General features: G+C 36.8%; 1 protein-coding gene across 1 annotated transcript in view; it reads right to left on the bottom strand.

Annotated features, from left to right (window-relative positions):
- Cog5 (component of oligomeric golgi complex 5) overlaps positions 1-26,547 on the bottom strand; it is a 332,454-nt gene that overhangs the window by 80,095 nt on the left and 225,812 nt on the right. The window contains exons 12-14 of the mRNA XM_036205395.1: positions 16,308-16,512; positions 10,841-11,002; positions 7,698-7,797 (exon numbers count right to left, since the gene is read on the bottom strand). Of these exons, the coding sequence (XP_036061288.1) occupies positions 7,698-7,797; positions 10,841-11,002; positions 16,308-16,512 (467 nt within the window). The remainder of the gene's footprint in view (positions 1-7,697; positions 7,798-10,840; positions 11,003-16,307; positions 16,513-26,547) is intronic.

Raw genomic sequence — 26,547 nt, 5'->3', positions numbered from 1 at the left:
CACTGACATGGTGAAAAGCTGAGGACAGCAGAGTTGACAGCCAAGGCTGCCGCTTTTGTTCTAACCACTATGCAGTTTAAAACAATAGATTCACAATAAAACAGATTCAGATGAGATAAACCTCTAAACAGTTTACAATGCATATAAAAATATACATAGGCTTGGAAGAGAGAGGAAGAGGAATATAGACAGTCATATAAAGAAATAGAAAGTTTTAATATATTGTCTTTGGGATTTTTAACTGCAGAGAGGTATTTAATTATAAAGGCTGAAGAGTTAAACCAATATGTATATTTTAAATGTATCTTGACTTCAAAATTTGGATCTAAGGACATGTTGCTTTGGAAAGGAGGCTCTGATTTTGTTTCCACAGAAAGCAAGAGGCTATGGATTTGTTCCAGGTTAAGATGGATCAGACTGGATCAAGCCAGACCTCCTGAACCTTAACAGATGACACCAATCAACAAAGGGTATAGCCAGTCTTCCCAGGACTTGACCATTATCTTGAATTTTCTCAGGATCCCCATAAGACTACCAGCACCCCCTATCAGCAGGCAGTAGCCTAGAACACTGCGCCCACATTCCCCAAAAATGGATTATGGATGTTTGTCTTTGTTTAGGTTGTTGGTTACAAATTGTTACTGGTCATAGTAAATATCCTTCTAAAGAAAAAAGAAGGATAGGATATAGATATAATAGGATGAAAGGGTAGATTGTTGAACCTACTTTTAAAGAGCAACAACTTGTTTGAAATGTTTTACATTACTATAGATTTTAGTTTATTGATACAATTTTACAGTTAATTTTGTTATACTGTATGTATATTTCTACTTTTCTTCAAGGTAAGTTTGTGTAGTTCATTTGAAATTGCAATGGATAATTAAGAAATACAGATTAATAATTAGTCTTCTTTGATAATCAAACTTATAGTCATGTTAGCTAAGTTTTCTAGGTATACATAGATATATTTCAATTAGGTAGGTAATCTTCAAACACTTCAAAGACCTACAGAATACGGCATTTAAAATATTATAAAAAACTTAGACTTTCTGGACAGTGAGACACATCTGCTCCTGGCAGCACTGATTTACTTCAAAGAGGAAGATGAGCATTGAAGACACTCCACACGGAGTTTATGTTCCTCTTGGTACAAAATGGTCATTTGGGCAAGAAACTGCTCTTGCCTAGAATGCTTGACAGGATATTATATAAACTGGACATGTAGGACCCATAGGAAGGTGACCTCTGAACTTTGCAAGGTGAGATGATCCTTCAGGTTCCTGATTCACAGAAGAAACTGCCAGACATTCTACAGGACACGGGACAAGGTGACTGAGATACTCTAGACCTACAGGCTGAAGATGGATGCCCCAACATTACAGAGGAATTTTGGGTAACTGTCTAGGCAGCCAGCTGTCTCTGTCAAGTCATATTTTTTGAAGTTGCTTACAATGTTCTTCCTGTTTCCTTAGGTAATATTACATCCTTCTGGGGTCTTTGATGTAGTTGAAGACTAGATAGTTACAATTTTGTTTGGTTATGATAAAAGATAAATTAAATATGAAACCTTAGACTCACAAACATAGGATAGAATATTTTATTTTATTTTGCCAAATACAATAGACTAGATATTGTAACTGTAATTCTTGCTTGATAACTGTTCTATTATAGGTAATTTTACTATGTTAAAGATAAAACCTTCCTTTATGAGTAAACAGAAAAGGGGAAGCACTGTGGGATGTTGTTCTGTATGTTGTGAATATGTGTTGCTCTGATTGGTTGATAAATAAAATGCTGATTGTCCAGTAGCCAGGCAGGAAGTATAGGTGTGATAAGCAGACAAGATTTCTGGGAAGAGGAAGGCTGAGTTAGGAGTTGCCAGACAGACACAGAAGAAGCAAGATGACAAGGCAGAACTGAGAAAAGGTACCAAGCCACATGGTGGCTGGGCTGTGGTGGCTCACGCCTTTAATCTTAGCACTCGGGAGGCAGAGCCTGGCGAATCTCTGTGAGTTCGAGGCCAGCCTGGTCTACAAAGCGAGTTCCAGGAAAGGCGCAAAGCTACACAGAGAAACCCTGTCTCGAAAAAACAAAAACAAAAACAAACAAACAACAACAACAAAAAAGAAAAACCAAGCCACCTGGCTAAACATAAATAATTATGGGTTAACTTAAGTGTAATAAAGTCAGTAATAAGCCGGAGCTAATGGGCGAGCAGTTATAATTAATATAAGCCTCTGTGTGTTAATTTGAGTCTGAGCAGCTGTGGACCAGGCAGGACATAGGAAAATTTCCAATTACACTTCTCTCCTGGTGGGTTGTGAGATCTCCCAGGATTCCCATTTAGGGCTGCTACCATACTAGGTAGCTGTCTTGAAACCTGCTTAAGTGTCAACTGTTCTACACAGTTGGCAGAGGTGGTGAGTCAATTAAGATTTCTTAAAAGGAGAAATTAGTTAAAAGGGAATTTTTTCCCACATTAAAAAATGGGAAATATGTTTACAATGGGAGGTTGTTAGGTCTCTATTTGATAATATAATTGACGGCTGGAAAATGGAAGAACTAAGTGAGAGAATAATTAATGTTGATGGGATAGATGTAATGTCAATTTTAAATATTATGTTTGATCATTTCTGTTTTATCATTTAAAAGTTGGTTAACATGAGTGCCAAGATAAAAATTTTAGAAAAATTTGTTAAAACAGATCATAAAGATATTGAGACCCAGACAGAAAAATTTAAAGACCAACCAGCATTGCATTATAAGGTTATAGAGAAACATCCTAAGGCTTTCAAACAGTCAACCTTAATCTATCTAGTAACCTTACAGGAACTGCCAAATGCTCAAGGTTGTGCACCAGCTGACTGGACTCCTACGCAAATGTTAGATTTGAGGAGATTCAAAGAAGCTATAGTGTCACATGGTATGCATTCTTCTTTCATGAAACAGATGTTAAACTTGTGGTCAACTTGTAATAGAATTATGCCTCAAGATTGGAAAGATTTGGTTACAGTGGTCTTAGAAGCTGGTCCATAGTTACAATGGAGGACCTGGTGGAAAAAAGAGGCTAAAACCATTGAACAATGAAGTAGGACTAGAGGTATGGAAATTTCCCAATATCAAGTTCTTTGAGAAGGCGATTATACTGATACACAAAGATAGTCTTTATACGATGACCACATAATAGCATGGCAGCCTGGAATGCTTGGGACAGAACTGAAGAAGTAGGAAAGAAAACATTTACAAAAGTTATACAGGCCCCAAAAGAAAACTTCACGGATTTCTTACAAAGGTTGTGTTCAAGAGTAAATAGAATGATACCAAATTCAGAAGCTGGACAGATTAAAATTGAAATAATTTGAAAATGCCAAAGCAGCATGCAAAAGGGCAATCGGGCCATTAAAGGCATGATCAGCACCCTTGGAGGAATGGATCAAAGACACAATTAATATTGAATCTCATGAACATAATGACACTTGGACAAGAGAGGTGATTTCTAGAAGTCTGAAGAAAATTAGTAATGTCAGGTGTTTCAATTGTGGTACACAAGGTCACCTAAAAAGGGACTGTAAACAAAGTGTTCCTAGAAACAATGGCAATAGAACACCCCTCCCTTCTGGATTATGCAGAAGGTGTGGTAAAGGCAAACATTGGCCTAATGAATGTAGATCAACAAGGGACAGATAAGGCAATCCTTTGCCTTTGCCATTGGAAAAACCCCTGAGGGACCTCTCGCAGGCCCCTATGTCAAATTCAGTTCAGTCCTTTCCTGTCATTGTGGAAGAAACTTCTCAGAACAATTAAAGAACCTAATTCCTATTGTAAAAATCCATACTGCTCTGGATGATAGAAGAACTTTAGGAAATAAAACAAAAATATAAGGGGAAACCATAAATCAAAATTGATAAAAATTAGATAAAAGATTTGGAACTTCCCCAAAGTTAGGGTTGGGTAAGGCTTTTGTTTCTGTCTTTGAGGAGAGTGAAGGCTAAGGAATCTGAAGAACACTGGACAAATGAGGCATCTGAAGAAAAAGGACAAATCATCCCCCAAAAATATCCCAAGAAAAATAGTAAACTGGCCTATTGGTATATCACATATCCAAGAGGATAAAATCTGATAAGTCTTCCTAAATGTTTGTTTCTGCTGTTCTCTACAGACATATAATGCAAATGGTCTTTATGTAGTCACAGTTCAATTAAAAATTAAAGCTGGCTTTGGAGTTGGAGTGTGGCTCTCTCCTTCTCTAAACCCAAGCACACTTGTTAAAAGAAAATGCAAAATCTTTGTATCATGTCAGAATAGCCACCTGATATGGGACAAAAGAAAAACCAAAATTAAGAGACTATTCTATTGTAACTAATCCTATAATTCTTTGGTTTTATTTTGACACTTTAAAACTTTTTTTTTTTTTTTTTTTTTTTTTGGTTTTTCAAGACAGGGTTTCTCTATAGCTTTGGAGGCTGTACTGGAACATGATTTGTAGACCAGGCTGGCCTTGAACTCACAGAGATCCACCCTCCCAAGTGCTGAGATTACAGGCATGTGGCACCACCGCCCAGCAACTTTTCTTAAGGTATGAATTTTATATCAAAATTTATAAGATTTATAGATATATATTAAACTTTTGTAATGATATTAATGGTCATACAGAGTACTAACTAATTTTAGAAAAAAAAAAAAAAGGCTTCATCTAGATTCTGTACAGGACTTTGGGTTTGGGTCTCTATTGGGAACTATGACTGAGCCTAACAGCGATGTTGAAGTCTCCAAAAGGATGATGGGGCCCTACAACGATGATTCCATCAAGATGATAATAATATCACTAAGATGACAAACACCACTCAAAGACTAGTTTTGGACTACAAACTGCTCAGGACAATTTTGAGATGGCAGCTGAGATGATCCAGGCTCACAGACTATTTGAGCAATAACTTGAGACAAGCCTTGCATTTTCCCATTATGCAGTGAATGGACAACAAATGATACATCTACCTCTCCCAGGACTTGACAATTAACTCAAAATTTTTCTTTTCAGCAGCCTCTAAAGATGCCATCACCCCCAGATAGCAGAAAGTAATTTTAAGAAAATGACATTCATATTCCCAAGATGGGTGGTTTTTAGTTGTTAAATGGTTATGGATAATTGTTATTGTTTATGGTGGTTGGTTACAAGTTGTTAATTGATAATGGTCAGCAAAAAAAGCTAAACAAGATTAGATTCAGGGTTCTTGTTTAAAAAGGAAATAAAAAGAAAAAGCAGAAAGAGGACATAGATAAGAGTTAGATTATTGAATCTACTCTGAAAAGAGAAAAGGGAGGACATGGACATAATATAAAAAGGCAACTACTAGTTTTAAATATTTTACGCTGGATTGGAATTTTGTATATTGTATATAAATTATGTATACTGATAGAAATTTGAGATTGATTTTGTTAGAAAATACTGTACATATATTTTAAAATTTGTTCAAGGTAATTGTACTTATAAAGTTCATTTAACAATGTAATACAAATTGCTAGTCCTTGAAAGTTATTAATACTAATTAGGATAGAAGAAATGCAAATTAATAATTATTAAAATCAAACTTATACTCATATTAGGTATGTTTTCAAGGTTAAACAGAAATTTCTTTTAGATAGATCATCTTCAAACATTTCAGAGATCCATAAAAGAGGGCATTTAAGATTTTTTTTTAAAAGATTTATTTATTTATTGTGTACACAGAAGACTGTGTCAGATCTCATTACAGATGGTTGTGAGCCACCATATGGTTGTTGGGAATTGAACTCAGGACCTCTGGAAGAACAATCAGTGCTTTTAACCTCTGAGCCATTTCTCAAGCCCTAAGATGTTTTAATAACATAGACTCTTATTTTTTTCTGACTATGAGACATGTCTACTCCTGGCAGCACCAATCTACTTCAGAGAAGATGATGGACATTGAAGAAACACCATATGGACTTTACTTTCTTTGTGGCAAAAATTAGCCACTGGGCAATAAAGTGCCCTTACATCAACTGCTGACAGTATGCTGTCCAAAATGAACAAGGAGGACACAAAACAAAGGACTGCTGATCCTTACCAAGACAAGGTAGGAAGGCCCTTTAGAAAATCCTGCTTCACAGATGAATCTGTCAGATATGCTAGGCCTGTAGGGTGAAGACAGATGTCCCAATGTGGCAGAGGAACCTCATGTCCAGGCAGCCAGCTGTTTCTGTCATTTCTCACATCTTTTAGAAGTTGCTTGTTTGTACTTCCTGCTTACTCAGTTAATATTATTTTCTTCTCAGGTCTCTGAGAGAGTTGAAGATTAGTTATAGTTTTCCTTGTTAACAAATTCATAAAAGAAACTCACTAAAGAGGTATAAATTATATAAGTTTGAAAGAAATCAAAAGATAGTTTTGAGTTGATAGTAAAAACTAGAATAGAAGGTGAATTAGATACAATCCTTTGGATTCACAAAGATAGGATAGATAATGGAGTATTTTTTTCTGGATTTGTCAAGTACAAATGGACTAGACACTGTTGATGCATTTATTGCCTGTATATATAGTATATACTTATTGCACATAGTTTTTCTTATATTAGGTATTACCTTCTTTTATTATTTTAGACAAAAGAGGGGAAATGCGGTGATACATTGTATACCTCAATAAAACTTAGCTGGGGATGAGAGGACAAAGCCAGCCACTAAATTAGACATAGAGGTCAGACAGTGGTGGCACACACCATTAATCCTATGACTCCGAAGGCAGAGATCCATCTAGATCTCTGTGAGTTCAAGGCCACACTGGGACTCTCTCTCTTGAGGCTGAGGATTTCATAGAGAGGTAAGCTAGTGGCTGACTGTTCTGCTTCTCTGGTCTTTCAGCTTTCATCCCAATATCTGGCTCTGGGTTTTTTATTATAAGACCTTCTAAGATTTGTGTTACATAAAATTATTTCAGACAGAGAAAAAGAAAATTATTTCAGACAGAAAGGCTGACTTTTTATTAGTTTTCACCATTGGTTAGGGAGGACCAAGAGATTTCAGACCATAGATTGTCAGCAATAGCACGTAATCTAACATTAGTTAACACAGTTTCCATTTTCAAAACCCACCCCTCAACCTGCTGTCACCAAAATAAAGTATTTTCTAGGCAGGCCTGCTCTGTCTTTCACATTTAGCCTCTGCTAGGGTCATCTCATAGAGATTTCTTTACTGCCATTTAAGTAGCTAAACTAAATTCTACTGAAAACAACATCAAATTTTATTTATGGTAATAAACCATGTTTGTGTGTGTGCTTTAAGCTATGAACATCTACAAATAAGAAAAATTATTCATCTTTGCCTACCAATAGCTCCCATGTCTCTGTATGGCTCCTTTTCAATAAACAAAGTTTGAAAAAAAAAAAGATGCCTCTAAATTATGTTGAAATTATAAGGTGAATGGAAAATTGCACCATATTAGCAAACATTATTTGGAACTGAAAAAAAGTAGGAAGCTTCATAATAAAATTACCATTGTGGATCAGTCCAGGTAAATTAGCATGCTACTCTAATATTATTACAAAACCAATGAAAACAATTCAGATATAAGTATAAATGGAATATTTAATTGTTATAATGTTAATTATAGTCACTCAAGGAGTGTATAATTAGGAATTTTTAACCAAGTCATTAAAATGTATCAATAAAGGAATACCACTTACAAGCTGCTCTGATTTCACACCATATAACTGGATGGTCTTTGCCACATTTTTTGATACAGCTAATGTGAGGTTTGCATCAACAGCAGCTACATTGAGTTCACTAGAGAAAACAAAAGCACATTTCAATTATTAGCAACATAATTCATCAACAAAGCAATGAGTATCATACAATGTGAAGCCCAATAAGGAACATGCTAAATCTTCATACAGATTTTGCTGATTACTTCCAGGAATTGGTTACAATGTTTCATTTTTCTCCCTAAATTCAGAATTAGGAAAAAGGGCTTTGAGATGGCTTTGTGAATGATCAGTTTCACATTAATAAATGCAAGCCATGTGTGGGTAGGCTGTGGCTAGGGAGTAGACTGTGCAGAGATTTAAAGGAGCACTCTTGTTAACACTGAGACATGCAATTAGCAGCACTGCAAGGAAGTGAAGGCTCCTGAATGGAAATGATGACCTTGGAGGGCGTGGACTAAACATAAATTACATATGACATATATAGACACTTGTGTTCCGCATAAACTATCCAGTTAATTCTGCCTTGTAAAGAATAACTTTAAATATATGGACTACATAAGACTATAATTTTAATATTTAAAATTTAAAATTCTTAAGTATTTCTCTGTCATGTTCATTGTCAACTTTAACAGTGAACTGATAGGCATTTGATTTGATTGTAGAAGGAAAGAGGACATTTTTACAAAAACCACGGAAAGAATACCAAGAGTTAAAAATCTCATGAAAACCATGACAGAAATGCATTATCTCTGAAGTGGATGAAATTTTGGCACTTGCCAGATTAACTTTTTAAAGAAACTAAAGAAACCACAAGGCCCTGGCTGGCTTTAAGTACTTGGGAGGCAGAGGCAAGAGAATCCCTATGAGTTGGAGGTCTGTTTGGTCTATATAAAGAATTCTAGGACAGTCAAGGCTACAAAGAGAACCTGTCTCAAAAAACAAACAAAAAAAAACCCCCAAAAACAAACAAACAAACAAATAAAAAACCCAAAAACCAAAAAAGAAACTGAAAGAGTTTGAAACAACACTAGTATTTGATACATAAAACAAAGGGCGCTTCTCTCTTTCTGCTCTCTTCCCACCACTCGGTCTGTCTGTCTGTCTCTGTCCCTCTCCCTCTCTCCCTCTCTCCCAATAAAGCTAAAAAAAAAAAAAAAAGGCTCTTTCATGTAGTACTGAAACTGTTCCCATTTTGCATTCTATTAAACACTAGCATAAGCACCCTTCTTCAAACCCCAGATGATGTTTGACTATAGCACTGTTATCCCTGATGATCAATCTCCCTAGCATTACGGAACTAGGTAACAGAGACTAAGTTGAATACAGCACCTTGCCCACCACAAGCACACTAAGAAGGTAAAAGCTGCTAAGGTGAAAAGCATAGTCAAGACTTCATCAAGTCAAAGTACATCATTAAGAGGTATAGGGAAGTTGAAGCATTGTACATGTACATTCACAGCTGCAGATATGCATATACGTATTACATCTGTAAAGTGCCATCTTCAAATTCATAGACTGAAAGAACTTGAACAATTCTACCTCATGGTTCTATATTGCCCAGCCACTCACTATTTTTATTCTTCAAAATGTCAATCATGAAAGTACAGACAGACTGTTAAGACAACTTTCCAGCCATGTCAGGGGCTGGAATTCTCTGAAGCCACAGTGTAACTGCATTTGTCTGCAAGTACTCAAGAAATACCTCTGTTGGATACCTGCTGTGGGATGTCTTTTTGTATGCTGTGAATATGTATTGCTCCCATTGGCTAATAAATAAAGCTGCATTGGCCTATGGCAGGGCAGGATGGAGCCAGGTGGGAAAATCCAAAGGAGACAGTGGGAGGAGAAAGGAGAGTGGGAAACACCTAGCTGCCACCCAAAGAGCAGCAAGATGCCAGCAGATCAGTAATGCCATGGCCACATGGCAAAACATAGATTAATAGAAATGGGTTAATTTAAGATGAAACAGCTAGCTAGCAAGAAGCCTGCCGTACGCCATATAGTTTATAAATAATATTAAGCCTCTGAGTGATTATTTTATAATAATAAAAAATATAAGGACCACAGGGGTAGGTGGGACTGGAGACACATAACACTGCATATATGTTAGCTTTTTAGTTTAAAAGCTATTCACATTCACTTGGAAAGCTTAAGTAGTGAACTTAAGTATGTTGTGGAATATTAGTTTAACTATGTAAAGATGTGTTGCATTTATCTTGCCTGCCTAAGGCACCTGATTGGTGAATGAACAATAGCTAGCCAGTAGAGACACAGGCTGGGCTAGCTAGCCAAGCAGGTAAAAGCCAGCCAGACAATGAGTAGAACATATAGAATGAAAGAAAGGTACAAAGCCCTAAGGCAAAATGTAGATGAAAAGAAACAGGTTAAATTAAGATATAAGAGCTAATTGAACAAGCATAACATAAGGCTGAGCATTTATAATTAATAATGAGCCTCCATGTCATGATGTGGGAGCTGGTTAGTGGCCCCAAAGACGGCCTGTTACACAAGTAGGCTAATCAGAATTATTAATACTGTTTCTTTCATGAAGTGCCTTCTACATTTCTGGGTTAAAATCTCTATATATGTCTGAGTTTTTCAGTTTGTACGATTATTTCATATTTGTTTTCCCATGTAATACTAGGAAGTTAGTAGAGTATGAAGAGCTAGATTTAATTTCATCTTGCTAAGATGCAAAGCAATTATAACAGATCATTTTTTTTTTCTTTTTTCTTTCTTCTTTCTTTATTTATTTTGGTGGTGGTTTTTCAAGACAGAGTTTCTCTGTGTAGCTTTGGAGCTTGTCTTGCAACTTTCCTTGTAGACCAGTCTGGCCTAGAACTCACAGTGATCCACCTGCCTCTGCCTCCTGAGTGCTGGGATTAAAGGCATCCACCACCACTGCCTGGCCATAATAGGTGATTTCTGCATTCTACACACTGTATCTATATTTAAATGGCTTTATTAATTGGATTCTCAAGCACTATGTGAATGCTCATTCACTATAAAACTCAACTTAATTGAAAGCCTAACTACGTGAACAACTTGAGGTAAATTAAAGTGTACTGCCACTGGCACACATGGCAGGGAGCCTGGCATGATACTTCACAAGACATACATACCTTGCTATAGTTTTAATGATGCCGTCAAGCTCATCAGAGGAAGGAGGATTACGCCCACCAGGGGGAAAAACCAAGTTGATGGGATCAAAGAGTCTTGATAGGGATTTTGAGAGATAAGCAGCCTCATAGGGTTGTAGTGAATCTTTCAAAGCTTTTTCTGGACTGTGAAAATATAATAGTTAAAAAGGTAAGTAATAGTTATAAACTGTAGTTATAAATACATTTCAAAATATATCTCCAATGAATGTAACTATTAACAAGAATTTGTTTCAAATGCACTTTTAGAAACATGTTTCATAACTGAACATCTACTAAGGATTATATAGCCATTTTAAGTGTGAATCTTAGCTATATAGTATAGCATGTATTTACTGGATTGGCTGTCCCCTAAAACTAAAAGACTACTGCAGGAGCCTATTAATTCTATGCTATTTATAGACTATCAAGCATATCCAAGAGAGGCAGCCATCAGGCTCCTCTCATGTTAGCTCAACCCTTTTTATTCACAGCTGCTATCTTTCACAAAGACTGCAAACTTAGGGAAAGGATGCAGAGGTTGGCCTTCTACAGATGTCCATTCCTGGTATACTAGCAAGAATGAAGGCAAAATGAAGAAATACTAGTGAAAGTCCTATAAATGCATAAAGGTTCTTGAGTGGAGTTCTCATTTGTTTTATAGTATTCTTCACAAAACAAAACTTCTGCTTCCCAAACTCTCCTTTATTCTTCACTGGCCCCAGCAATTCCTGCAGGATCCCATTTAACAATCAAAGACTGCGTCTTACAGAGTTCTTTTAATTATGAGCAAATGCCTTTTACCATTATTGAACTGCTTTACTCCTATGATTAATTGCCTGTTTTTTCACATCCTCTGCTTACCACCCCTTCACCAACCTTTCCACTCTCTTATTCCTTAGAGAGCAAACTTCCCTTTGTCCTACAGTCAATCTTGACAACATCTGACCTTCTCTCTGTGTACAGACAACAGTCTCTCTCTTTCTCACCCTTCTTGTCTAACCCACAAGCCTACAGGTAGACTGCTCTTGGCTCCTGAAGCAAATTCCAGAGTTATCTCTTGCTGCTTTCTCATTCAGTAAGTAGTTTACTCAACATGCACCAGGCACGTTGATAAGTGGTGAGAAGATAAGAAAATAAATAGTACTTTACAAACCAGTGAAAAGGGGGCAGGTGAAGTTAAAGTATAAAGGGGGCTTTCTATACGTTCCACCCTTTCCTATCTCTTCTCTTCCCACAAGTATCACTAAGTCTTTATAATCTTGCTTGGTGAAAAATTAGTACACTAGCTGTGTAAAGTTCATGAGCTAACAGAAGATACATAAAAAGTCAAACAACAGGCTGGACAGGTAGCATGAATTGGTCAAGAGCACTGGCTGCTCTTCCACAGGACCTGGGTTCAACTCTCAGCACCCACATGGCAGCTCACAATCTTCTGTAGCTCCAGTTTCAAGGGATTCAGCACCCTCTGCTGGCCTCCATGAGTACTAGGCATACAAATGGCACACATACACACACAAGCCAATGTCGTTAACCATTTCTACACTGCTTCATATGAACAGGTCTGAAGTCCACAGTTCCATCACTTAGCTGTTCAGCCTCACTGACTAAAACCACTGAACTAGAACTTTCCTCAACAGGGCATGTTCTAGTTTGGTTCATTTGCAATCTGTCTTCCATGATTTCCCTATTATTTTGATCTAAAAAGATTTAGCTTATTTATTTTAAAATAACAAAGGTTTTCAGAAAAATATAATGTACCTCTTTGTTTTCCACTAAAGAACTTTATTAAAATAAATTCATACATTATGCAATTTAATTTCTTAAAGTCTATGGTTCAATAGTTTTATATTTAAGATCCCTGCAATCATTTAGTCAGCACAATCAATTGATGGCTCTGTGGAGCATTGGTTGTTCTTGGAGAGGACCTGAGTTGATTTCCCAGCACCTACATGTTGGCTCACAAACATCTGTAACTCCAGTTTCAAGTTAGTCAACATCTTCTGATTTCCGTAGCCATGTGGTACACACACATACATGCAAGTATTCATACACATAAAACAAATAAACTTAAAGAGATAGAAAAAGAAGCTGGCATGGTGGCACACACTTTTAATCCCAGAACTTGAAGGCAGAGGATCTGAGTTTTAATCCAGTCTGGTCTACAGAGTTCCAGGACAGGCAGGGCCACAAAGAGACCCTGTCTCTAAACCATACCCAAAAACCTTGTCTATCACCTCCCTCAACCAACATACATGCATACATACTTCATGCCCAGTTTTGTATGACCACTAAGCTACATTTTGTTCCTCAGATACCATCATTCTAGATTTTCATATGAATGGGGAATATGCTCTACCACTGGTTTCTTTCATTTAGCATGATGTAAAGTTTTCAAAGTTTACCCGTGTTCTCAATTTTTCACTGGCACATTTATTAGCACTTCATTTCCTTTTATGAGTAAACAATGAATATTGAGGCTACTTCCATCTTCTAGCATTTGGATACAAATTTTTATGTGAACATATTTATATTTCTCCTGGCTACAGACCTAGGAGTGAAAATATGGTATGTTTAATAGTTTGAGGAAGTGCCAAACAATTTTTCTTCTTCTTTTTAACTTTTGAAGACTTATTTATTTAATGTATGTGGTGCTCTTTCTGCATTTATACCTGCATGTCAGAAGAGGGCATCAGATCCCATTATAAATAGTTCTGAGCCACTATGTGGTTGCTGGGAACTGAACTCCAGACCTCTGGAAAAAACAGCCAGTGTTTTTAATCTCTGAGCCATGTCTCCAGCTCCCCAAATTACTTTTCAAAGTCCTATGTCATTTCAGATTTCCACCAGAAGCATAAATGGCTGGTTTCTCTACATGCTTGCTAATATGTTCTGCTACCTCTCTGATTATAAGCATCGCAGTGGGCATGAAATAACTGTCTTTTAGGTTTGGCTTATTTGCCTTTTCTTACTTGATGTTTAATTTCTTTTTATGTATGTATAGGCCATCTATGTTCTTTGGAGATATGTCAATTTTGATCCTTTGTCCATTTTAAATTAGATAGTGTATTTTCATTATTGAATTGAAAATATTCTTTATATAGTCTAGATACAAGCCAGCTGTCAGATATATGTACAAATATTTTCTACTGTTGGTGATCTTGATGCATTCAGAGTTTTACTTTTGAGGCAGTCATATATATGTATACACACTCACACACACACACACACACATTCTTTCACACTTGGACTTTCAGTATCATATCTAAGAATCTTTTACCATATCTTAAATAATGAAGATATGCCCTTACGTTCTCCTGTAATAGCATATTTATACTATATGTTAAAAAATTTTAAGGATTTATTTTGTGTATGAGTGTTTTGTTTGCATGTATCTCTGTGTGTATATATAGGTATATGTATAAATGTATATTGTGTATGTATATATAAACACACACATATGTGTATATATGTATATTCCATGTGTATGGCTGGTACCCACAGACTTCAGAAGAAGGCATTAGATCCCCTGGAACTGGAGTTATGAATGGTTATGAGTCATCACCATGTGGGTACTGTGAACTGAACTTAGGTCCTCTGTGAGCAACAACTGCTTTCAACTGCTAAGCCATGTGTTTAACTCTTATGCTGCACATTTAGGTCTTTGATCCACTTTTAGTTCATTTTTATATACAGTCAGAAAAAGAGTTCAACTTCAAATTTTTGCATATGACTATTAATTGTTTGAGCATCATTTGTCATTTTACTCTTTTTAAAAATCAAATTAACAAACAATGCACCTTTTTCTTTTTCTTTCTTTCTTTTCTTCTTTTTTTCTGAAACAGGGCTTCTCTATGTATCTCTGGCTGTTCTAGAACTTGCTCTTGTTCTGTAGAACTCACAGAGACCCACCTGTCTCTGCCTCCTATGTCCAGGGATTAAAGGTGTGTGCCACCACTGCCCAACAATGCACCTCTTTGTACACTTTGAATTCTAATCTATCCTTGTGCCAGTACCATGTGTTATGATTAGAATATGAGATGTCCCTCACAGACTCATACATCAAGAGCCTAACTGCCTGTTTTGGAAAGTTGCATAAACTTTTTTTGGGCTCTGACCTAACAAATAGATGAAATCCTAGATGGCTTCATCATATGGATGGATTACTGGGGAGAAAGGTAGAAAGCTGTTGTTGGTGCCCTGTGGAAGAAGTAGGTCCCTGGGAGTAAGCCCTTGAGAGTTGTACCGTGCCCTTGCCCCTTCCCTCCTCTTTGGCCCTGACCACTATGAGGTGGACTGCTTCCCTCCACCATGCTTTCCTCAGGATGTCTTTTTTTTTTTTTTTTTAACTTGCCAGGATCCTAAAAGCACTGGAGCCATCTAACCATGGACAGAAACCTGGAAACAACCTTTTGTGCTTTAGGTTGTTTCTCTCAGGTGCCACAATGATGAAAACATTGACTCTACAGACATCCTGACTAGCAAAAAGCACAAAGTACAAAATTAGAATTCTATCTTCTAAAGTATTACTCCCATTGGTCTGGGCTACTTCCAGTTCTTTCCTAATGCATGTGCATGGACTGAAAATAAAACTAAGCAAGAAATACACTGATAATGAATATGACATTTTATATCAATTGCTTATTAATGTATTATTAAATTCTGTAGCTTTGTTTCCTCTTGGAGACAATAGTTTAGATAATCTGGTCTCCAGCTACTCTTCCAGCCTAACCTGGCTAGGTGCTTCATTAGTCCATACTAGCAGACATAACTAGCTGTTTTAGGAAAAACACTAAAAGAGAAACAAGCAGCTAACATTACCCAGAACCCTTCCAGTGTTTTTTTCTTACTATGTAGGTGACAAGAATCCATTGCTACTTTAGTCAGTGTTGTGAAAATAAATAGGATTTTAGAATTGGAGGAAAGTTAATCACTTAATCTGGCACTCACACAGAAATGTGAAATCCTTATCAGTTTTTGTAGAAAGCTGGCAGGGTAGAATTCATTGACATAACATACTGGTTTCTAATGTAGTTCTTCAAGATGGTTATAAAATACATGCTTTGTGGTGATTGATGGGATTTCCTTGGATAAATCTGACTGTACTTGGTATTTTCTAAAACATTAACTGAGGAACTGTCCCAGCATAAGATTTATTTCCCTGGCAGTTTCAGCATACACCAGATCAACTCAAAGACAAAGATTGCATCTGCTTATCACCCAGCTTCTCATTACCCAGCATAGTCTTAAACTTCAAAACCCATTCTGGCAGCAGATACAATGCTCAGCCACGAGTCAATTTAATGTTTGCAGTACAAATTTTGAAAAATACACCAGTCATTCCAAAGACTTAGAAGCTTAGTCTATTCTCAATTTCTAGTTTATAAGGAAAATAGAAAACAAAATTCCTAAAATGCCAATAACCCATCTATTCCCATTAAATAAAACATACTCATAATCTGGCTTTTTCAGTATGAACAAGTCTTGTGTATCATCTTCCATGTGTGGGAGGTCAACATAAAGGTCAGCAGTTCCACTTGTACTGAAATTTCCTTGGATATTTTGACTGTACTGCAGAAGACGCTTCCATAAATCATTATAAAGACGTAACAGTTTAGGGTATTCACCTTCAAATGCCTGTTTCAAAAACATAGAAGCTGCCAAGCAAAATATGGATTAGATAAATTGTAAGGCAATAAGAGGTAGCAAATCAATATTAGAACACATAGACCACTATTAAAGAATAAAGACATGTTCCAACAACACCTTTGAAAATGATATCAATAATTATTCATTGCATTTGGTACAAAGACCATATATTCTAAAATGTTATATACATTAAAAACAGACAAAATTTGGCCAGGTGGTGGTGGTACATGCCTTGAATCATGGCACTTGAGTGGCAGATGCAGGAGGATCTCTGAGTTTGAGGTAGTCTGGTCTGCAAAACAAGTTCTAGGACAGCCAGACCCATGCAGAGAAACCCTATTTCGAAAAACCAAAAAGAAAAAAAAAATGACAAAATTCACAATTTTAGTTGAATATATCCTTCTCTTGATAAATGATTTTTTAAAATGTATATAGAAGTATTAGATATAACTTTCTTTTTAAAATAGTTTATGTATTTGTATTTATGTACATTGGTATTTTGCCCACATGTGTTTCTTTGTGAGGGTGTCAGATCCCCTGGAACTGGAGTTACAGACAGTTGTGAGCCGCCAACCCAGGTCTTCTGAAGAACAGTCAGTCCTCTTGACTGCTGAGCCATCTCCCCAGGCCTACTATTTCTTTCTTAAACAGTGTCCATGTAATTCTGTTGGAATGTTTTGATACCAAAACAAAAGACAGTAAGGGAGAAACAAATAAAAAGAATAACATTTCTTGGGGCTGGAGAGATGGCTCAGCAGTTAAGAGCACTGACCATTCTTCCAGAAGACCTGGGTTAAATCCCCAGTACCCACATGGCAGCTCACAACTGCTATAACTCCAGTTCAGGGTGTCAGAAACCCTCACACAGACATACATGTAGGCAAAACACCAATGAGCACAAAATAAAAATAAATTATGTATTTAAAAAAAGAGTAACATTTCTCATGAATGTAGGTGCAAACATTAAAAACAAAACTTTTCCAAATCTAATCTAGCAACATTTAAAGAGGATGCAGCATGATTGAGGAGAATTATTCCAGGAATTAATCACTAGTTTTAACATTTAAGGATCAGTTAGTATTATTCATCATATTAACAAACTTCTAAGAAAAATCACATTGTCTTTTAATGGAAGAAAAATATTTGAAAATAACAAAAGGCTAACATTTACTCCTATAACAAGTGTAAGGGGAAGTAGAATCTGCAATGGATGCCTACAATGGAAGAGAAGAGTCTAGAAAACCTCCAGTGGAATCAGCACTGTCGGCACAGTAAGTGGCGAACAGGCTTTCTTCAGATTAGAGAGTGGGCAGTACTAGGTAAGAGATAGTGTTTTCTCACCTACGTGAGTGTAAGTCGCTGCATGTCAGTTCAACAAACAGACAATCCATGTCTATTACTGGCAATAACCAAACAGAACTGAAGTTTCAAATAATGTATTAGCAATTGCATTAATATATGAACTTAGTAGCTGTATATCTAACACAATATGAAGACAATGTGGAAACAATGCTGAGCTGAAGAAGACCTAAATAGTTCAGTAGATTAATTGCAACATGTGGATTATGCCCAGATTTATCTACACATTAAATGCAATCTCATACAAAAATCAATGCAGACCTTTGGCAGAAATTAAGAAAATGACTAAAAATTCCCATGGAAATGAAAAAGACCTAGAACTTGGGAGGCAGAGCCAGGCAGATCTCTGTGAATTCAAGGCCTGCCTGGGCTACCAAGTGAGTTCCAGGAAAAAGGCACAAAGCTACACAGAGAAACCCTGTCTCAAAAAACCAAAAAAGCAAAACAAAACAAAACAAAAAAACCTAGAATAGAAAAATCAGCTTTGAGAAAATGAGTTAGAGTACTCTGTGTAATTTCAAGATTTGTAAAACTATGATAATAAAAACAACTGGTACTGGATAAAGATCAGAATACATGTTATCAGCAATACAGAGAGTGCAAAAGCTCATGCATAGACAAATACATGAAAAACTGATTTTGACAAAAGTACAAAGGTAAGTTGGGGAGGGTCCATGTCAAAAAATGTAACAACTGGATATGTATATGCATACCATTTGCAATTTAATATCTTTGCATCTTATATAGAAACTAATTCCCAAAGGATTTAACTTTCCAGAGGAAACTTTCCTTTCCATGGGTAAGACACGATCTGAAACCCCAATCATAGCACCAAAAGGAATCACAGACAGTTTAAATCAAAAGTGTCTTTTCCTCAAGAAGCACTGCTGAGATTATGACAAGGCAAGCCCAGAGTGGAAAAATGTGTCCCCACAGATCTGACAAAGTATTTATAGCTGGAGTATACAAAATCGAATAATTTTTATAGGGACCATCATGAAAGAAGGTCTATGTATGGCAAATAAGGACTAGAAAACATGTTCAGTAAATTGCCAAATGTAAATTAGAACTACAATGAACACAACTGTTTTAATTGTAAATGTCTTTAAAAAGAAACAAAATGAATGTCTATATAAAATGTTGAAAATACAAAAATGAAACTCTCAAACACATTGCTAAAGAAAAAAGGTGTGTGTGTGTGTGTGTATGAGTTCTGTCCTTTTATATTTCCAGATAGGAGGTACCCAAGAGAAGCTAAAAACTGGAAACAACCTAATGCTATCAACAGTTACATACATGAACCAGATTAACTAACGCGCGCGCGCGCGCGCGCGCACACACACACACACACACACACACACACACACACACACACACACACACGGGCTGAAGTATGGATAACCCTTAATGAAAGTACACACCAGAAAGAAGAAAGACAAGGGAAAACACTACTCTACATCGTTTAATCTGTACAGAATGACACAGAACATACAAATGCGGAAAGCAGATCAGTGTTTGCTGGGGGAGGGAAATAAACTTAGGTGGGAAGGGATCATAAAAGGTAGTTCAGGCTGGCCTGTAACTTACTGTGTAGTCTAGTCTGGCATCAAACTTGCAGTAATCCTCCTACCTTAGCCTCCAAAGTACCAGGATTCTAGGTTTGGCTTAATTTTTATTGCTGTGATAGTCTAACGAAGTTGTGTAAGAATCAAAACTTAGCTGCATGGTGGTGGTGCATGCTTTTAATCCCAGGACTTAAGAGGCAGAGGAAGGCAGATCTCTGTGACTTTGAAGCCAGCCTGGTCTACAGAGACAGCCAGGGCTGTTTCACAGAGAAGAAATCTTATCTCAAGAAACCAAAAAAGAAGGAGAAGGAGAAGGAGAAGGAGAAGGAAGGAGGAAGGAAGAAGGACGAAGGAAGGAGGAGGAGGAGGAGGAGGAAGAAGAGGAAGAAGAAGAAGAAGAAGAAGAAGAAGAAGAAGAAGAAGAAGAAGAAGAAGAAGAAGAAGAAGAAGAAGAAAGTCCAATTTTACCAACTTCTATACTTTAAATATACTTTACAGTGTCTTATAATTTTCCAAAGGAAATTACCTGAGAAAGAACTTCTTAGGCTCCTCCCCTCTCCCTGATGAAGAAGCAATCCATCATGGGCCCTTGCATGATGTATTCCTATCATATTTTCTTTCAGAGTGTGCCAATAGAACAAGTGTCTGGCTGATTGTGTACTTGTAAAAAGCAGCCTTGAGAAAAGTGTCTCCCTTCTGCTGAGAGAAGGCAGGTTTTTGCACAGCTCACTACTATTGACAGTAGGTTCACCAAATCCAAGTAGGTTCATCCTGTGATGCAGCCTCTAGCTGTATAAGCACCATGCATATAAGCCTCCCCATATACATATACAACCTCTGGATGTACTAGGAACCAACAAAGCAGCTCGATACTGCTGGCTGTGCTGCGTTGTCTTCAGGCAACTCATAAAACTGTGGCAGGGGTTGGGGATTTAGCTCAGTGGTAGAGTGCTTGCCTAGCAAGGCCCTGGATTCGATCCTCAGCTCCACATAAAAAAAAAAAAAAAACCAAAACCTGTGGCAGATGAGACTTTCTAAGAGAAGATTTTTCAAGCCTTTCACAACTCTTGAGCGCCCTCAACCTAATGATATTCTCACAGTTATGCTCTAACAATGCTTTATGCTACCTTTGCACTTACTGGGCTTTGTAATCCTATCTTCTATAAGAGCATTTCCTGTACTTGACTATATATATCCCATGCAGGTAAATAAATGCCCATTTTCCTCAAACCGCTGCTAAGGTTATATACCACAATATCAAAGCACTAGAGATTAAGCAATTTTGAATTATATAACTTAAATTTTGTTGTTTAATGAACAGCAAATTTACTTTTTTTTTCATACCCATATCTTACCTTTATAGAACAAACATCTGCTGTGGCTTTCACACAACTAAACTCTTCATAGGTCGTCTCAGTACATGTGATTACACCAAGTATATTTAAAACTTACAATAAGTACTATATGCTTAAATCTTTAAACTAAGTTTTCTTTAAAGTGTTTATATGTTCATATAACTTGATTTTAACCTAGTATTTGATAAATATAGAATAATATAGGTAATATTATAAATATCAATCAATATTTAATAAATAAAATAATAAATATAAAAGTAGTTTTTATGTGAACTTGACATAGGTAGGGACATATGAGAAGAAAAAATATTAAATGATAAAATGCTTCCATATGACTGGCCTGTAGGCAAGTCTGTAGGGCATTTTCTTGATTGAAGATTGATGTGAGAGGGCCCTTTTCTGGCTTCCAGGAGCTCCTGCTTACACTTGGTGCACATAAACTCACAAAGGCACACACACATACACACAAAAATAACACATAAATACATATTTTATGAAAGAGAAATTACAATTCTCTACAATATTATTAGAACTAGTCACTGGAGTTTAACCCACAGCACATACAATAGTCTAAGTTAACAACAATAATAATATAACTACCTACTTATTGAAGAGTTTACAGGGTATAAGAGCAGCTCTTCCTGTCATTTAAGCATATTTCACAAGGCTCAACAGAGATGAACTATATTTATAAGTAAAGTAGGTGAATGGGGAAGTAGAAAGGAATATAAAAGACTTCTTCCTAGATGTTATGCCTAACACATTGAGTTATTTCAATGTTGTTTGGTTTCTAGTGTTTTTTCTTAAATCTTGCTTTATAACTAGATAAGATCTCACAAGGTGGAAATTCCTAGAACCACTGAAGAGTCAATTTAGATTTACCTCAGTATTTTGCAGCTAACGAAACAAAAATCATCCAACTTCTCAATTGAAATCCCAGGAGAAGAATGTCTAAGTAACAGGGAAAAGTGAAAGCTACACTGAGACATATTAAAACCACACCACCCCCAAGTCAACCTCATTAGCCAGTACAAACTCAGCAGGCAACACGGAAGAAAAAGGAAGTATACAAATAAATCCAGACAATTCCACAGTCCTGTCAGCCTGCACATACACAAATAGACTCTAGAGATAAAGAGTGTATCCAAATATACCAGAATATATAAATAAATCTTTTTAAAAAATTATTTATTAATTATGTATACAGCATGTATGACTGCAGGCCAGAAGAGAGCAGATCTCATTACAGATGGTTGTGAGCCACCATGTGGTTGCTGGGAATTGAAGGACCTCTAGAAGAGCAGTCAGTGCTCTTAACCTCTGAGCCACCTCTCCAGCCCCCTACAAATAAATCTTATGAATCAATAAGCCTGACAATTCCACAGAGAACTATCATGTACGCCATAAAAGAGAATACAGATGGTGAATGTTCACATGGAAAAGCTGTAAAAATAACAGCTATAAAATATATTCAAATTAAATAAAAATGTGTTTGAATGAAAACACCACAAGAATGGCTTTAAAAACACTAAAAATGTCAAGGGTTGACAGAAATATGAAACTCATATATACAACCAATTGGAGTTCAAATTGACACATTACATTGAACACCTCTTGGACAGTGTCTGCTAAAGCCATCATCCACAGCTATATGACCAACTATAGTAATCCCCTGAAGCTACTATAAATTATTACAAATCTGGATGTTTACATGAATAATCTGGCAAAAGACTAAGTCAAAACTAAAATATCTGTTGGGCCGTTTCCCTCTGGAGGCTCTAGGGAACTAAGAACTCTTGTCTTTTTCATCTACCTACGTTCCTTGGTTTATGCTGCCTCTCAGCAGTAGATCCCTCTGGCCTCTGATTCTCTATTATGGCTGCTCCTCTGACTCCTCTATCTGAATCTTACTTTTCTCAGGACTGCATGATTACAGTGTGTCCACTCACAGTATTCACGATAATCACATCTCAAGATCCTAAAGTCACATTTGCAAAGTCCATTCTGCTGTAAGTGGCACCAGACAATTTCTGGAGATGAGGACATGTCACTCTGAGAGTTATTATTCTGTCTACCAATTCTTTACTTCTGAATTTATTCCCAGTAACTGTATAGAACTGTCATATTAATTAGCACTATCTGAACTAGCTCAATAAGAAACTACCCAAATGTCTTATCATAAATACCCTAAAGTACATTCACAAGTGAGATGTTTTATTAAAAGGGAAATGATTTATAAGTCCATGTAATATGGAGGGCTAAGAAATATGCTGAGGAAGATAAGCCGAACAGCAGACACAGGAGTACAAAGGACATGATTTTATCTGAGTAAAATGAAGTAGCAATGTTTTTTTTTAAAGATATTACATTAGAAATTAGAAACTGTTAAATGGGCCAGGCAAAAATTAGAAGGGAGGAGGAGGGGAGCATCTAGGACACAGGCAATGCTCTTCCGTGATCTTGGCTACAAAGAAGGTTTGAGGTTCGAAAACTTCTTCTAGACATAAAATATCATATATAAAATGTATATAAAATTATACGTTTGCAGGGTCATTGAGACAGGGTTTCTCTGTGTATCCCTGGTTATCCTGGAACTCATGCTATAAACCAGGCTGGCCTCAAACTCAAGAGATCCGCCTAACTCTGCCTCCCGAGTGCTGGGATTAAAGGAGTGCACTGCCACTGCCTGTCAAAATTATACATTTTTAGATAAAAAATTTTTAAAGAACACAGGAAATTAGTGAAAAATTGTAATGAAAAAAATAAAATTATTAAAATTACCCTATCAGAGCTACCAAAAGTACCCTATCAGATCTATTAAAATATCCTAGTAAACCTAAGCACTTACTTGACTTACTCTTTTCCAGTCACATAAACGTTTCTCACGCCCTCACAGCAATTAGGCCTCATTTTGAAAAGACTACAAATTTCCTCTTTAATGTTTACATAGGTGCTTTGGTTGTCATTGTCACTGTTAAGATCTTGAGAAAGGATGTCACTTGCTACTGTTATGGTTTTCACATGGGCCTGGAACTCCCTAAACTGCCCATGCTGGCCTCTAACTCCTAATCTTCCTCCTGAATGCCAGGATCATAGGTGTATAGCTCCATGTTTGGTAAATGGTGACTTATTTGCTCATTAGGACTATTCAGAGAAGCCAAGCACAATAGCATACACTATAACACCCAGCACTCCAGAAACTGGTGCAAGGGGATCACTAGCTCAGTCAGCATGCACAATGAGTTTCAGGCCAGCCTGTGCTATATAGTGGGAACCTATTTAAAAAACCAACCAACCAACAAACAAGGTATCTTAGGGTTTCTATGGATGTGAAGAGACACTGTGATAACAGCAACTCTTAAAAAGGCAAACATTTAATTGCCATGGAGGCCATTTTTATTCAAACCACCATATAAAACTCAAGGCTGTTCCCGAGTTTGATCCCCTAGCAACACACACACACACACACACACACACACACACACACACACACGAGATATCAGAGTAGAAGTGAAATGAAACTGTCTAAGGGAATAAAGGAGACTAATAAGAGGCAGGTGGGGGAAGAAGAAAAAGGAGGGTATGGAGAATGTTATCAAAATATATTATATACTTATATAAACATCCAGATACAACACAGGAACATATACAATGAACATATTACCCGCCCCCCCAAAAAAAATCCTCAAGATATAACAAAAGAAAATACAAAAATGCACCATTTAGTTTCCTAGCTACTATAATATGTTTGTGCTGCTGTTGTTGTTAAGATAAGGTGTAGTGTGGTCTAGGCTGGCAATAAACTCCTCATCATCTTACTGACTCCTCCCAACCAAAGCAAAGTTAAAAAAGCACTCATAAATATATACTTTATTTGTTTTATTTCTTGTAAGATTTGATTTTTTTTTTTTTAAACAGGGTCTCACTATGTGGTCCTGGCTAGACTGGAACTCACTGTGTAGACCAGGCTTGCCTCACAGAAATCCACCTGCCTCTGCCTCCTGAGTGCTAGGATTAAAGGTGTACATTATTACGCCTGGCAATAATGATGATTAAGAGTCAAATCTTGGAAGAGTAGCCAATGCTGTTAACTACCTAGCAATCTCTCTAACCACCATCCCCTCACCCATTTGTAAATACTAAGTTTTCGTGAAAGAGCACAGCACACAGCATCTTTCCCCATTCCCTCCCTCTTCTTTCTGTCTGTTGGTACTTACTGAATCCCTGCTGTGGGCCACTGAGGATGCCACCTCCATGAAGGACACTCCTTGTCTATGAGGCTTACATTTAGGTGGCGATGGGAGTTAGATATGGCAGGTAAATTATTAATATGGACTATGGAGGGTACTGAAGCATATTTATTTATGATGAGATATTCTGGGAGAAGTCTCAAATGAGAAAGAGAAATTCTGTTTTCCTTTCAAATAGTTAATAATGATAGTGTTCACTTTGCTTGTTTCTGTTGAAACTTAAAAATATGGATCATAACCCAATGGGTTGCTGAATCAATATTATCTGGAAACTACAAGAGAAAAGAATAGACAAAAGGCTTAGAAACCATATTTTGAAAATATTCATGACCCACATATAATTAACAGGACTTACTATATAAATTAACTTTATCTTAATGGTTATAGGTTTAGCCTTTTACTTTTTGAATAAAGTAAATTTAAATTTATTATCTGTCTAATCCATGAATTAAACTTCCTAGTAGAATATTTTTGTTAAGCATGAACATGCATAATCAGAAAGAACATGTTCCTAACTAGGAAAACTTCCCCTTAGATACATTCTGCCAAAATATTACTAGGACAATCTGTTACTTTGTCTGTAATCTTCAACTCTGCAGATGGTTGTGTTCCTTAACACTGCCTGCCTGGAATTTGAAGCAGCACCACGACACACTACAGGGACTGCGCATGCTATAAAAATGGAAGATGCTTCACAACCAACGTACTTTGGAGTTCTCCCCAAGGAAGTTATTAAAGTAATAATGATATCAGAAGATACAGACTACGAAATGTGAAATATTAACAAGAATCTCTGCCTAAAATAATTATATTTCCTCTCAGTAGCTTCTTTGACTCACAAACAGATGGCCCCAAGAGGTAAGTACTAAAAAACATACACTGAATTTGGCAATTAAGAGGTCGGTCACTGGTTAACTTAATGAGAACAATTTCATAGACTGGTGCAAATAGTCAGACCTATTAGTTTCACCTAGCTGAGAAATCAACCAAATGAAATGAAGACAAAAGAAGGTACCACTCTCATGAGAAATACAGGTAAGAGGCAAAAGGAGAACAAACAGTAACCAATGAGTACTCATACTTTAATTTTGATTAGATTAGAAAATGTAAGTTTGCATCCAAGGAGAAGAAATCGAGAGATTTCCAAGGCAGAAAGGAAAGTACCAATATGTTGATAAGAGCTTTCTCAAAACTAAACTGAGCAAGAATAAATGTACAGGTAGAAGAGGGGGAAACTCCATGTAGATGAAGATGAGGAGAGGAATCAGGGCTCTAGTCTGAAAAAAAGGTACTCAGAAGCTGAGTTTCTTTGTTTCTTTTTTTTTTTTGAGCTGAGGATCGAACCCAGGGCCTTGCGCTTGCTAGGCAAGTGCTCTACCACTGAGCTAAATCCCCAACGCTGAAGCTGAGTTTCTTAATGAGAACTGCCTTGTCTCCAGAGGACTGATGACTCAGTGAACACAATGAGGGAGAGTGGGATAGATGGCAAGTACCAAGATCTGCAAGGGCTAAAG

This window comes from Onychomys torridus, chromosome 14 (assembly GCF_903995425.1).
Source record: "Onychomys torridus chromosome 14, mOncTor1.1, whole genome shotgun sequence".
In the NCBI taxonomy this organism is placed as follows: Eukaryota; Metazoa; Chordata; class Mammalia; order Rodentia; family Cricetidae; genus Onychomys; species Onychomys torridus.
Note: the sequence above shows the minus strand (reverse complement) of the source record. Positions and strands in the feature narration are given on the sequence as shown.